Genomic DNA, 12,500 nt, shown 5'->3' on the forward strand with positions numbered 1-12,500 from the left:
TAGGTGCACTTTAAGACATATAAAACTCAATAAAAGCCATACAATGCAACAAACTACATGTAATGTCAATTACTGAGTATCTATCAACATAATAATAATATTTAGAAGCAGTACTTAATAAAGCAATTACAGTAATTAAGCAAAAGTTGGAGGAAATGGGGATAATTTAACCCCATTATGGTTTGTAATTTTTTTCTTTAACTTAATTGTACACTTTCTTTGTACAAATATTAAACGACGTGGAGCATGTGGTAAATTGTATGGCATTGTATGGAATGTAATATATTTTCTTATGGCAGCTAAAAATCTCTATCAGTAACATATTACTTATACTATTGTCTTACAGTATGCGCTATATGCATGTAACATAGTAATAATAATAATAATAATAATAATAATAATAATAATAATAATAACAAAAGTCATGTTTGAAATAAAAAATACTATTAACTAATCGTAATAAATAATAAAAACAAATAATGTTACTATTGATAAAATGTAGTATTATAATAATATTAATATGAATAATGGTCACATTTTACAATAAGATTAATATTAATGTATTTACTAACATGAACTATGAAGTATTATTTATTAAGCAAAGTTCAACATTTACTTATGCCTTATTAAAATACAAAGTCATGCTTGTTAACATTAGTTAATGCACCTTGAGTTAAAGAACTAACAATGAGCCAATATATTTTCATTAACTAACATGAACACATACTGTAATAAATGTGTTGTTAATTGTTTGTTCATGTTAGTAAATGCATTAACTGACATTATTACAACCTTATTGTAAAGTGTTATAATAATAATAATAATAATAATAATAATAATAATAGTAATATTAATGTTATTAACCATATTAACTAACATAAACAATGAAGTATTATTTATTAATCATAGTTCAACATTTACTTATGCCTTATTATAATCCAAAGTCATGCTTGTTAACATTAGTTAATGCACATTAAGTGAACATGAACTAACAATGAACAACTGTATTTTCATTAACTAACGTTAACTATCATTAACACATGATACACATGATACATTAACTGACATTAATACAATCTTATTTTAAAGTGTTATAATAATAATAATAATAATAATAATAATAATAATAATAATAATAATAATGTTATTAACCGTATTTACTAACATAAACAATGAAGTATTATTAATTAATCATAGTTCAACATTTGCTTATGCCTTATTATAATCCAAAGTCATGCTTGTTAACATTAGTTAATGAAGTTAATTAGTTAACGAACTAACATTGAACAACTGTATTTTCATTAACTAACATGAACAAATACTGTAATAAATGTATTCTTCACTGCTTGTTCATGTTAGTAAATGCATTAACTGACATTAATACAACCTTATTGTAGTGTTATAATAATAATAATAATAATAATAATAATGTAATTAAGCGTATTAACTAACATAAACAATGAAGTATTATTTATTAATCATAGTTCAACATTTACTTATGCCTTATTATAATCCAAAGTTATGCTTGTTAACATTAGTTAACATTGAACAACTGTATTTTCGTTAACTAACATAAACAAATACTGTAATAAATGTATTGTTAACTGTTTGTTTATGTTAGTAAATGCATTAACTAACATTAATACAACCTTATTGTAAAGTGTTATAATAATAATAATAACAATAATAATAATAATAATAATAATAATGTAATTACAAATATAAGGCATAACAATTTCGTGCAGTTTGCATAGGTTATATTTCAGACTTTAAATGTAAAGAAATTAATGTATTATATAATTAAAATAGTTGAACTTTAACCAACTTTAAATTTAAAAACACAATTTAATTTTCTACATTAGAGATGTGCAATAAAACAAACAGTTCAATAATCAAAGACGTGAATGAACTGAATTAACCTCTTTATATACGTTTTGTGTTGTTTATTTTATGTTGCATTGTGTTTTAATGTGCAGAAAAATGCATTCTGTTTTAATTAGACAGCTGTGTACATTAACAGAGTGTTTCATAAAGGATATAAGTGAGCATTGTGGAGCTGCTGTTGTTAAACTCAGACATGCAGAAGGGATGCAGAAGCCTGAGGGAGTGGGCTGGGGGGGATCAAATTAAACGGGAGAGCGGGTGAGCTGGTTTGTAGTCACCACTACGTTGGATCTGCTGTGACCCAAATTAGAGGAGGTCTACAAGTCCTGACCCCTGGGAGAAATGCAGGAGTTTGGTGGTTGTAGACACTATAGGACGTGTGAAATGCGTAAGTCGGGAACAGTGGTCAGAATTAAAAGTGAAAGTTGGAGCTATAGTGTGAAAAATATCTGTTAATTAAGAGGTTCGGTGTTTTGTGATTCATTGTTTTTTCCTGTTTGTTTATGGTTATGCATTGAATTATGGGCCCGAGATCTCTGCGCTGTCGACTTTTGGTTAGTTAGTTAGTTTATATATCACAGTTTTTACTACACAGTTTTGCCCAAAGTGCTGAACACAATCAATACTACTTAAAATAAGTCCTACATCACATACATAACAATTAAAACATTAGGCAAACCCCTCAACATTAAAAAAGTTTAAATGCTAAAGAACAAAGATGGAGTATCAGAAGCTTTTAAAAACAGATAGAGTTGGAGCGTGTCTGATGTGGCATTTTGGGGTGATAAAAACAAAAGCCTGAGCCCCACTTCGCTTACACTGGGACCTTGGCACTGAAAGAATAAACTGATCAGAAGACCTTAGTGACCTACCAGGATTATATTCATGTAGGAGATCTGATAAGTGAGGTGGTGCCAGAGCATTTAATGATTTAAAAACCAAAATTAATAGTTTAAAATCAATCCGTGACCTAAAAGGTAGCCAGGCCAGAGAAGAAAGAACTGGGGAGTATGTACTTGCGAGTCCCTGTCAGAAGTCTCACCGCCGCATTTTGGACTAACTGCTATCTATTCAGGGCATTTTGACTGATACCAAAGACTATAGAATACACAAGACGTGTCACTCGTATCTTTTTGAATGGGGAAAAGTGTAACGGTCAATATAGTAAATGAAGCCCCGCCTACTAGTACAAGAGCCAATCATCGATTGCAATATTAAGCTCTTTAAGGTCTCAAAACTCAGGGCTTCTGGTAGTACCTAGAATAGCAAAGTCGAGTAAAGGAGGTTGAGCCTTCTCATTTATAGCTCCTAAACTCTGGAATAGCCTTCCTGATAACGTCCGAGGCTCAGACACACTCTCCCAATTCAAAACTAGATTAAAGACCTATCTGTTCAGTAAAGCATACACTTAGTGCACCACTTAGCGGGTTCCCACACAGGTTCTGCATCTTGTTGATATACACTGTGAACATCAGCTACGCTAATTATTTTCTTTATTCTCCATTTCCACCTGGGCATACTCTTCCCGAGGCCCTCAGACTATGCAGAGTCACTGATTCGATCCAAGACCAACGGTGAGATGATCCCAAGGTTTCCATATTCTGGACCAGGCCGAATCCTGAGCAGCTACTGTGGTGGTCATGGAAGAGTGGAGAACATGAGACTGATCCCTTTGACGCTCCAGAGACAGACGAGTCTTCGCTGAGGCCAGCTTCCAGCCTCCGCCGCTGAGACTGCAGCTCTGCACAAGACGTTTGGCCAGTGGAGAAATTAAAATGATCGTGCCCAACTGAGCCTGGTTTCTCTCAAGGTGTTTTTCTTCACTTTCGCCATTTAGTGAAGTTTTTTCCCTCTCCGCTGTCGCCACTGGCTTGCATGGTTCAGGATCTATAGAGCTGCGCATCGTTGGATTTGCTCTTCAGTGTTTGGACTCTCAGTAGTGATTATTAAACCACACTGAACTGAGCTAAACTGAACTGAACTTAAACACTACAAACTGAACTACACTGTTCCTATTTACTGTGACCTTTTATGTGAAGCTGCTTTGACACAATCTACATTGTATAAGCGCTATACAAATAAAGGTGAATTGAATTGAATTGAATATATGGCGAATAAAGCCCGCCTTCTAGTACAGGAGCCAATCATCGATCGCTATAGACTGATGATACTCTGGGGGAGGGGCTCACACTAGGCATGAGTTTCTGCAGAGTTAAATTAAAGGGACGGTTGTTGTTGAATTTCATTGGTGATTCCTACAATGAACTTTAATCGTAAGCTTGGCCAGCAGTTTTGGAGCGTTTGATGTTTCCCCATTCAGACAGAATACCTGAGCATACTGCCCGAGAGGCGTTTCAAAGATGGCCACCGAGTGAAATGACTTGCCTTAAAGGGACTTTGCTAATACCCACATATAAAGAGTTTCAATAGTCAAGCCTTCCCAAAATAAAAGCATGGACCACCTTCTCAAGGTCATTCAAAGAGAGAAATGACTTCACTTTTGCCACAAGTCGTAAACAGAAAAGAATGGATTTAACAACTGAATTGACTTGTTTGTTAAATTTCAGATCCCCATCGAGCTGAAACCCTTGGTTTATAACAACAGGTTTTTGATAAGTTGATAGCTCACCAAAACCTAACAATTCCTGAGGGGCAGGATCCCCAAACCAGATCAGCTCAGTTTTTTCCTCATTGAAATTTGAAATATTTGACGACAACCAGGTCTTAACCTCGATTAGACATATATAATATATAAAGAAAAGAAAATAGGTCTTAGAAAAGGCCCTTGTGGAAGTCCACATGTCAGGGGTCTGGAGGAGGAAATTTGAACTGTGCACTTTAAGAAAGTGACTTTTATTGACTTTTTAGTAGTTTGATATAATATACACAGTGGTGTAAAGTAGACAATTAAAAATACTCAAGCTTCTGCAGTTGAGTAATTTTTCTCAGGAATGGTAGTTTACTAAGTAGTTTTATAAATGTGTACTTTTACTTTCCCCTGAGTACATGTTTAGTGCAGTATCGGTACTTTTACTCCACTACTTTCCTTCAACCTGCAGTCACTACTTTATTTTGTCTTGTCTATGGGGATTAGAAAAATCAGTCCTGTGATTCCTGTCCAATCAAGTCACACATAGAAGGTAAATCTCATCATAATGAACTACCTCAAGACATGGGCGATTAATAAATGCAGAAAACTGTTAAAAAGCATTAAAAGTGTCCAAGAAGATCCAAAATCTGTACACACATTGACCCAGAGACTGTTTAGATGCACATCACTGATATTAAGATGACGGATGTTTACTGTATGATGACCAAAATGACCCTAAACACCCAGCAGGTACAAGATGTCAACATGACGTCAGGTTGACGTTGTACCCCAATGTCATGGGGACGTTGCATTTTGCTTGAAAACGAAAATTGTGTTGACGTCAGAACTCAACGTCAGGCCGATGTCAATTTCCAACATCCAACCTAATATCAGCCAAATGTCTAATGATGTTACAGCTTGATGTTGTGTGGATGTTACCACTATGACGTCTATCAGATGTTGGATTTTGGTTGCCATACCTGACGAATGAATGTCAGTATCTGGCATCAATATGACGTTGGTTTAAGATGTTGGCTTGATGTTGGATTTTGGTCACTTCCAACACAAGCTAAAATCAACCAAATATCAACGTCATTTGACGTCGTTATTGGACATCAAAATAACGTTGTCCTTAGACGCTGGCTAGACATTGAATTTTAGTCACCTGACATCACAACCTAAATCTAACCTATTAATAACGTCTTATGACGTTGTGTGCCTGATGGGCAATGACTAAATGTACTACAGAATGTTACGTTTACACACATCCACAAATTACATGTAATTGCATCAGCTTTTTACAACGTAATACTCACTACTCGCTACTCTTAAGTACTTTTGAAAGGTCTACTTTTTATTCATACTTTGAGTAATATTTGCTTGCACTACGTTTTAAGACAAGTAATGGTACTTTTATTGGAGTAAGATTTTTTTAGTACTCTTTCCACCACTGAACATATAAGAAATAATATCTAGAGAAATAACTCTGTAAAATAACATAATATAATTTCAGCATAATATACAACACCAACCCAGACAATATAGCACTGCAAACTATTAAAAATGCTTATAAAAGTCAAGGTTAAAAGGTGTTACAAGAAAGATCAAGGTCTCGTAATGTAACTCAAATGCATAAATAAACATCACAAAATACAGAACATCGCTAATTTACAGATATTCTTTAGGTCAGATCATATTCGAGTAATTTAATCTAATCGAGTAAGATGTTTATAATGACTCACCAATAGCAGCTTTCACTACAATAGCTTCAGATTCCTGTGAGAATTCACTGATTCCTGCTGCATTGACCGCTCTCACGCGGAAAACATAACTCTCGCCTGTGGTCAAGCCATGGCAGATAAACCTGCGTGAAAATATAAGGACAGATATTAATATATCACAACATACTGTAAGTAAGGGATAATGTACATCCAGCCGGTGGTTCTTGCAGAATAAAGCCTAGTCAGCTGTTGTAAAAGACTGAAGGGCTGGATGAACGTTATCCCTCTTTTTTTCTGTCAGAATCTGTCACACTGCCTTATAAAATACATAACCAAGTAATATATAAACCATATAAAATATAAGCCATATAAAATACATAATGTTTTGTGTCTGCACCAGCAAACTTTAACTGTTTGTTCTAATCCAACACTCAACAATTTTTACAGGTATAGAAAAAGCATATCAGGTTTCATTCATTCATTCATTTTCCTTTAGCTTAGTCCCTTATTTATCAGGGGTCACCACAGTGGAATGAACCACCAACTATTCCAACATATGTTTTTCACAATCTATGCCCTTTTAGCTGCAACCCAGTACTGGGAAACACCCATACACTCTTGCATTCACACACACTCATACACTAGGGCCAATTTAGTTTATTCAATTGCCCTATAGCGCATGTTTTTGGACTGTGGAGAAAACCTACACCAACACAGGGAGAACATGCAAACTCCACATAGAAATGCTTATTGGCCCAGCTGGGACTCGAACCGACGACCTTCATGCTGTGAGGGGACAGTGCTAACCACTGAGCCACTGTGATGCATTGATTTATAGTACATTTATGTGTTATTTTTACATACCTTGTGGCTTTAACTGGTTTGTTGTTGCATGGCTCCCAAGAATTGCTCCCTGCGATGCTGCTCTCGATGTAGTAGCCCACCAGCTCTTTAGCATCACGAGACGCTTCCCATGAAATCACCACCGATGTGTCTGTATTACGGGTCGGCACCACACGGCCAGGGGCTGATGGGATATCTGGAAGCAGGTAACAGAACAGCTATTACACTATTAGACATTATGTTATTGTACAATTTATTAAGTATTCAAGTTCAACCAGTCTTTATCTGCATGCATTAATTAATTTCCTTATGTAATATAATATGTACAAATATTATGGTACATAATAAGTGATATTGGCAAGAGGCTAACAGTTTCTAGCATGAATTATCGTGCTGCTAACATGTTTGTAACATGTTTTAACATAGTTCTAACATTAATTAGCATGTTTAATATGTTTTTGTGTGTTGATAGCATGTTTTAGCACATTGTTAGCATAGATTAGCATGGTGTTTTTGACAATTTAAAAAATTTAATGCATGTTTAGCACATTGTTGTCATGACAACATTTTGTTATCATATGCATCTAATGTTTTATCATATGTCTAACATGTATAACATGAATTAACACGTTTAGCTTTTGCGTTAACATCGACTAACATTTAGCTAATATAAATGAACACATTTTCTAACATTAATTAGAATGTTATTGACATTTCTAGCATTTTTAACCTGATGCTTCATTTTATGTTGCATTTTAGCATGAATTAGCATGGTGCTGACACATTTTGACACATTGCTGCTGTGTAACTAGCATGTTTTAGCACACTGCTAACATGTTACTAGGCCTACTACATGCCTAGTACATGTTTTACCACATGGCCAAATTGTTTTAGCACATTGCTAACATTAATGAGCATAGGTCTAGCCCATTTCTACCACATTTAAGCATATTGGTTGTATGAATTAGCTTTTTATTTGCACATTTTTAGCATGTTTAGCACATGCTCTAGCATGTAGCAGCCCGAGTTTTATCAAATGGCTTACATGTTTTAACATGTTGCTAACATTAATAAACATGGGTATAGCCCATTCCTACCAAATTTTAGCACATTGTTTGTATGAATTAGCTTTTTATTAGCACATTTTCAGCATGTTTAGCACATGCTCTAGCATGTAGCAGCCCTAGTTTTATCACGTGGCTTACATGTTTTAACATGTTGCTAACATAAACATGTTGCTAGTCTGTTTGTTGGATGTTTTTATCACATGAGCAAAATGTTTTAGCACATTGCTAACATTAATAAGCATAGGTCTAGCTCATTTCTACCAAGTTTTAGCAAATTGGTTGTATAAATTAGCTTTTTATTAGCATGTTTCCAGCATGTTTAGCACATGTTCTAGCATGTAGCAGCCCTACTTTATCACATGGCATACATGTTTTAACGTGTTGCTAACATAAATAAACATTTTGCTAGTCTGTTTGTTGGATGTTTTTATCACATGGGCAATATGTTTTAGTACATTGCTAACATTAATAAGCATAGGTCTAGCTCATTTCTACCAAGTTTTAGCAAATTTAGTTGTATTAATTAGCTTTTTATGAGCATGTTTCCAGCATGTTTGGCACATGTTCTAGCATGTAGCTAGTTTTATCACATGGCTTACATGTTTTAACGTGTTGCTAGTCTGTTTGTTTAATGTGTTTTTTTTAACACTTTCTTTAAAGTGTTGCTAACATTAATCAACATAGGTCTAGCCCATTTCTACCAAGTTTTAGCAGATTGGCTGTATGAATTAGCTTTTTATTAGCATGTTTCCAGCATGTTTAGCACAGATTCTAGTATGTTGACATCATAAATTGGCTAAATCTCACCAACATAAACCATTAAATGTGCTCTTGTTGACAGAATCCTACCCAGTTTGTCTCCAACCGTTGTGGCATCGGTGGGTTCTGATGGTTCTCCAACACCAGCGGAGTTGCAGCATCGAACTCTGAAGCGGTAAGATTTGCCCTCGGCCAGATCAAAAAGAGCAAAGCGTGGAGATTTCACTGGGATTTCAGTGTTCACTCGCTGCCAGCTGTCTGTGCCCGACACACACTACACACATAAACAGATGTAAATCAACACAAAACACACTACATTAAGGCAAATTACCAGTAATGAGTAGGCCCACATGGAATATGCGCTTGCAGAAATCCACAGACTTTTAGCCCATCATTGAGTCTATTTATTTACTTAAATCTGTGTAAATTGGTATTTATTCAGTATTTAAATTAATTTCAGTAATATTATTGACTAATATTAAAACGTTAATTGGATTTATTTACTATTCAATTCAATTCAATTCATGTTTATTTATATAGCGCTTTTCACAATGTGGATTGTGTCAAAGCAGCTTAATGTAGTTCTAGTAAAGTCCAGATTTCAGAGTTGAAGTTCAGTTTAGTTCAGTTCAGTGTGGTTTAAGTTTCACTGCTGAAAGTTCAAACACTGAAGAGAAAATCCATCGATGCGCAGCTGCACAAGTCCCAATCCAAGCAAGCCGGTGGTGACAGTGGCGAGGAAAAAAACTTCACCAATTGACAGGAGCTAGGCTATACAGTTTGTAAAGTAATATGTTCTGTCATTTATAGATCTTTTATATGAGAGACTTACTTTGTTTGCCAAATAAGTGGATCTTATTGGCTTTGCATTGTAAACATTGAATAAAAGTTTAAAAGGTATTAATATTTGTTGATGTCATATATTAAGTTTTTAGTTACGACACTCCCAAAATCATTCTGCGTAAATCCACAGATTTCTACAAAATTCTGCGCAGAACTAGCAAAAATGTCTGCAGATTCTGTCTGGCACTAGTAATGAGTTACTAATTACAGTAGCTATCAATATTATTCATTATAATTTATTATTAATAATAATTAATAATAATTAATATTATTATTAGTTACTGTAGCAACTGTAGAATCACCACAACACATTAACACAAATACTTTACTATAGTATGTTTCAAAAAGACTACACCATAATACTTATTATAATGTATACTTAATACTTATAATACTTATATTACTTATTATACTTATAATACGCATAATACTTATATCTGAAAAAATAACACAGTAACTTATAATAAGTATTATAGTGTAGTCTTTTTGAAACATACTATAGTAAAGTATTTGTGTTAATCTGTTGTGGTGATTCTACAGTTGCTACGGTAACTAATAATAATAGTTATTATTATAAATTATTAATAATAATAAATTATAATGAATAATATTGATAATAGTACATAATAATAATAATAAATATTAAAAATAATTAAATAAATATATTATAAATCATCTGACCCTCTCCACATAATAGATAATAAATAAATAAATAAATAAACAAATAAATAAATAAATAAATAAATAAATAAATAAATAAATAAAGCTTAATCACATATATAATGTCATGATGAATTTAAATTGAGTGTTGTCGTCTGACCTTCTCCACATAATACATGACTCCTTCATGGCCTTTTTCTCCCGGCGGCTTCCAGCTCAGCACCACATAGTTTTTGGTGGCTTCGATGACTGAGAGCTCTTGAGGTCTGCCAGGAACCACTCCCTCTGAACAAAACCAAACACAGCATTTGATATTAAAGGGGAGATATTATGCAAAAATCACTTTTATAAAGGGTTTAAACACAGTTGTGCGGCAGCAGTGTGTGAATATAACCAGCTACTAATGGGTAAAATGTATTAATTCATTTTTTTATAATCAGACTTGATAAAAACAGTCTGCAGAAACACTTTGATTGAAATTCTCCGTTTGTACGTGTCATCAGAGAGGGAAAGCCCCGCCCACTAGTGACCATCTCTCCCTCATTAGCATAGATTTTGAATCTGCCACTATGCTGACACACAGGTGTTTGTAGCTCTGCACTCTTTAGCACAATCTCATTTGCAAAAAAAAATCGCTTGTTCCACTTTTAATGCTGTAGGTTAAACAAGGGGCTTCAGGTGATACTGTGGGATACTAATAGAGAATACAATGGCAATTTAAAAAATGTAGGTGCAGTATTTGTGTTACAAGATACATAGTAAAAAAAACACTAAATTATTAAGTTATTTATAAAAGTGATTTTGAGCAGTTTTCTCAATCTAATAATGTAATGGAAATGATTTTTTCATTATTTTTTCTAATATAATACAATCTAATAATAAACTACACTGTTTTTTTCATTATTTTTTCTATATAATAATAATAATTTTAATAAAAAGTTTAATAATATTTTTTCCTATATAATAATAATAATAATTTTAATAATATTTTTTCTATATAATAATAATAATAATTTTAATAAAAATTTTCTATATAATATAATAATAATAAACTACAATGTTTTTTTCATTCTTTTTTCTAATATAATACAATCTAATAATAAACTACACTGTTTTTTTGATAATTTTTTCTATATTATAATAATAATAATTTTAATTAAAATTTTAATAAAAATTTTAATAATAATTTTTTCTATATAATAATAATAATAATAATAATAATAATTTTAATAATAATTTTCTATATAATATAATAATAATAAACTACACTGTTTTTTTCCATTATTTTTTCTATATAATAATAATAATAATTTTAATTAAAAAAATTATAATAATTTTAATAATATTTTTTTCTATATAATAATAATAATAATTTTTATAATATTTTTTTCTATATTATAATAATAATAATAATAATAATAATTTTAATAATAATTTTCTATATAATATAATAATAATAAACTACAATGTTTTTTCATTATTTTTTCTAATAATATAATACAATCTAATAATAAACTACAGTGTTTTTTTCATTCATTTTTCCTATTTTTGCATGAATATTTTTTTATGATTCAATTATTTGGATTTTTTTTCAATAATTTAACAGTACCATCAGTTTACACATTTTTACATCCTTTTAACATCGCCTTTCCCCTCCTCTCCCCAACAGCTGCAGTTACAGCAATTAGATGTTGCTATCATAAATCCAATAAACACAGATAAATAATATAAACTCAATAAATAGAAAACACACATACAAAAAAATAATAATAGTAAAAAACAACAGTAATAATAATACATAAATAAATAAAATATGATAATTACACGTTCACCGTGCGTCTCAGCACAGTGACCTTAATAATAAAAATTTTTATAAACAAAAAAAAATATATATAAGATTTTATTATATTTTATGTTATTATATTACTTTAAGGGGGTGTCACGGTGGCGCAGTGGGTAGCACAATCGCCTCACAGCAAGAAGGTCGCTGATTCGAGCCCCAGCTGGGTGAGTTGGCGTTTCTGTGTGGAGTTTGCATGTTCTGCCCGTGTTGGCGTGGGTTTCCTCCGGGTGCTCCAGTTTCCCCCACAGTCCAAACACATGCGTTATAGGTGAACTGAATAAACTACATTG

At 32.6% G+C, this 12,500-nt stretch overlaps 1 protein-coding gene across 1 annotated transcript in view; it reads right to left on the reverse strand.

The window, feature by feature from the left end:
• Positions 1-12,500, reverse strand: part of myom1b (myomesin 1b) — a 66,659-nt gene that overhangs the window by 27,515 nt on the left and 26,644 nt on the right. Inside the window, exons 12-15 of the mRNA XM_056462444.1 lie at positions 10,528-10,652; positions 8,955-9,138; positions 7,060-7,234; positions 6,217-6,338 (exon numbers count right to left, since the gene is read on the reverse strand). Of these exons, the coding sequence (XP_056318419.1) occupies positions 6,217-6,338; positions 7,060-7,234; positions 8,955-9,138; positions 10,528-10,652 (606 nt within the window). The remainder of the gene's footprint in view (positions 1-6,216; positions 6,339-7,059; positions 7,235-8,954; positions 9,139-10,527; positions 10,653-12,500) is intronic.

Source organism: Danio aesculapii, chromosome 7 (assembly GCF_903798145.1).
Source record: "Danio aesculapii chromosome 7, fDanAes4.1, whole genome shotgun sequence".
Lineage (NCBI taxonomy): Eukaryota > Metazoa > Chordata > Actinopteri > Cypriniformes > Danionidae > Danio > Danio aesculapii.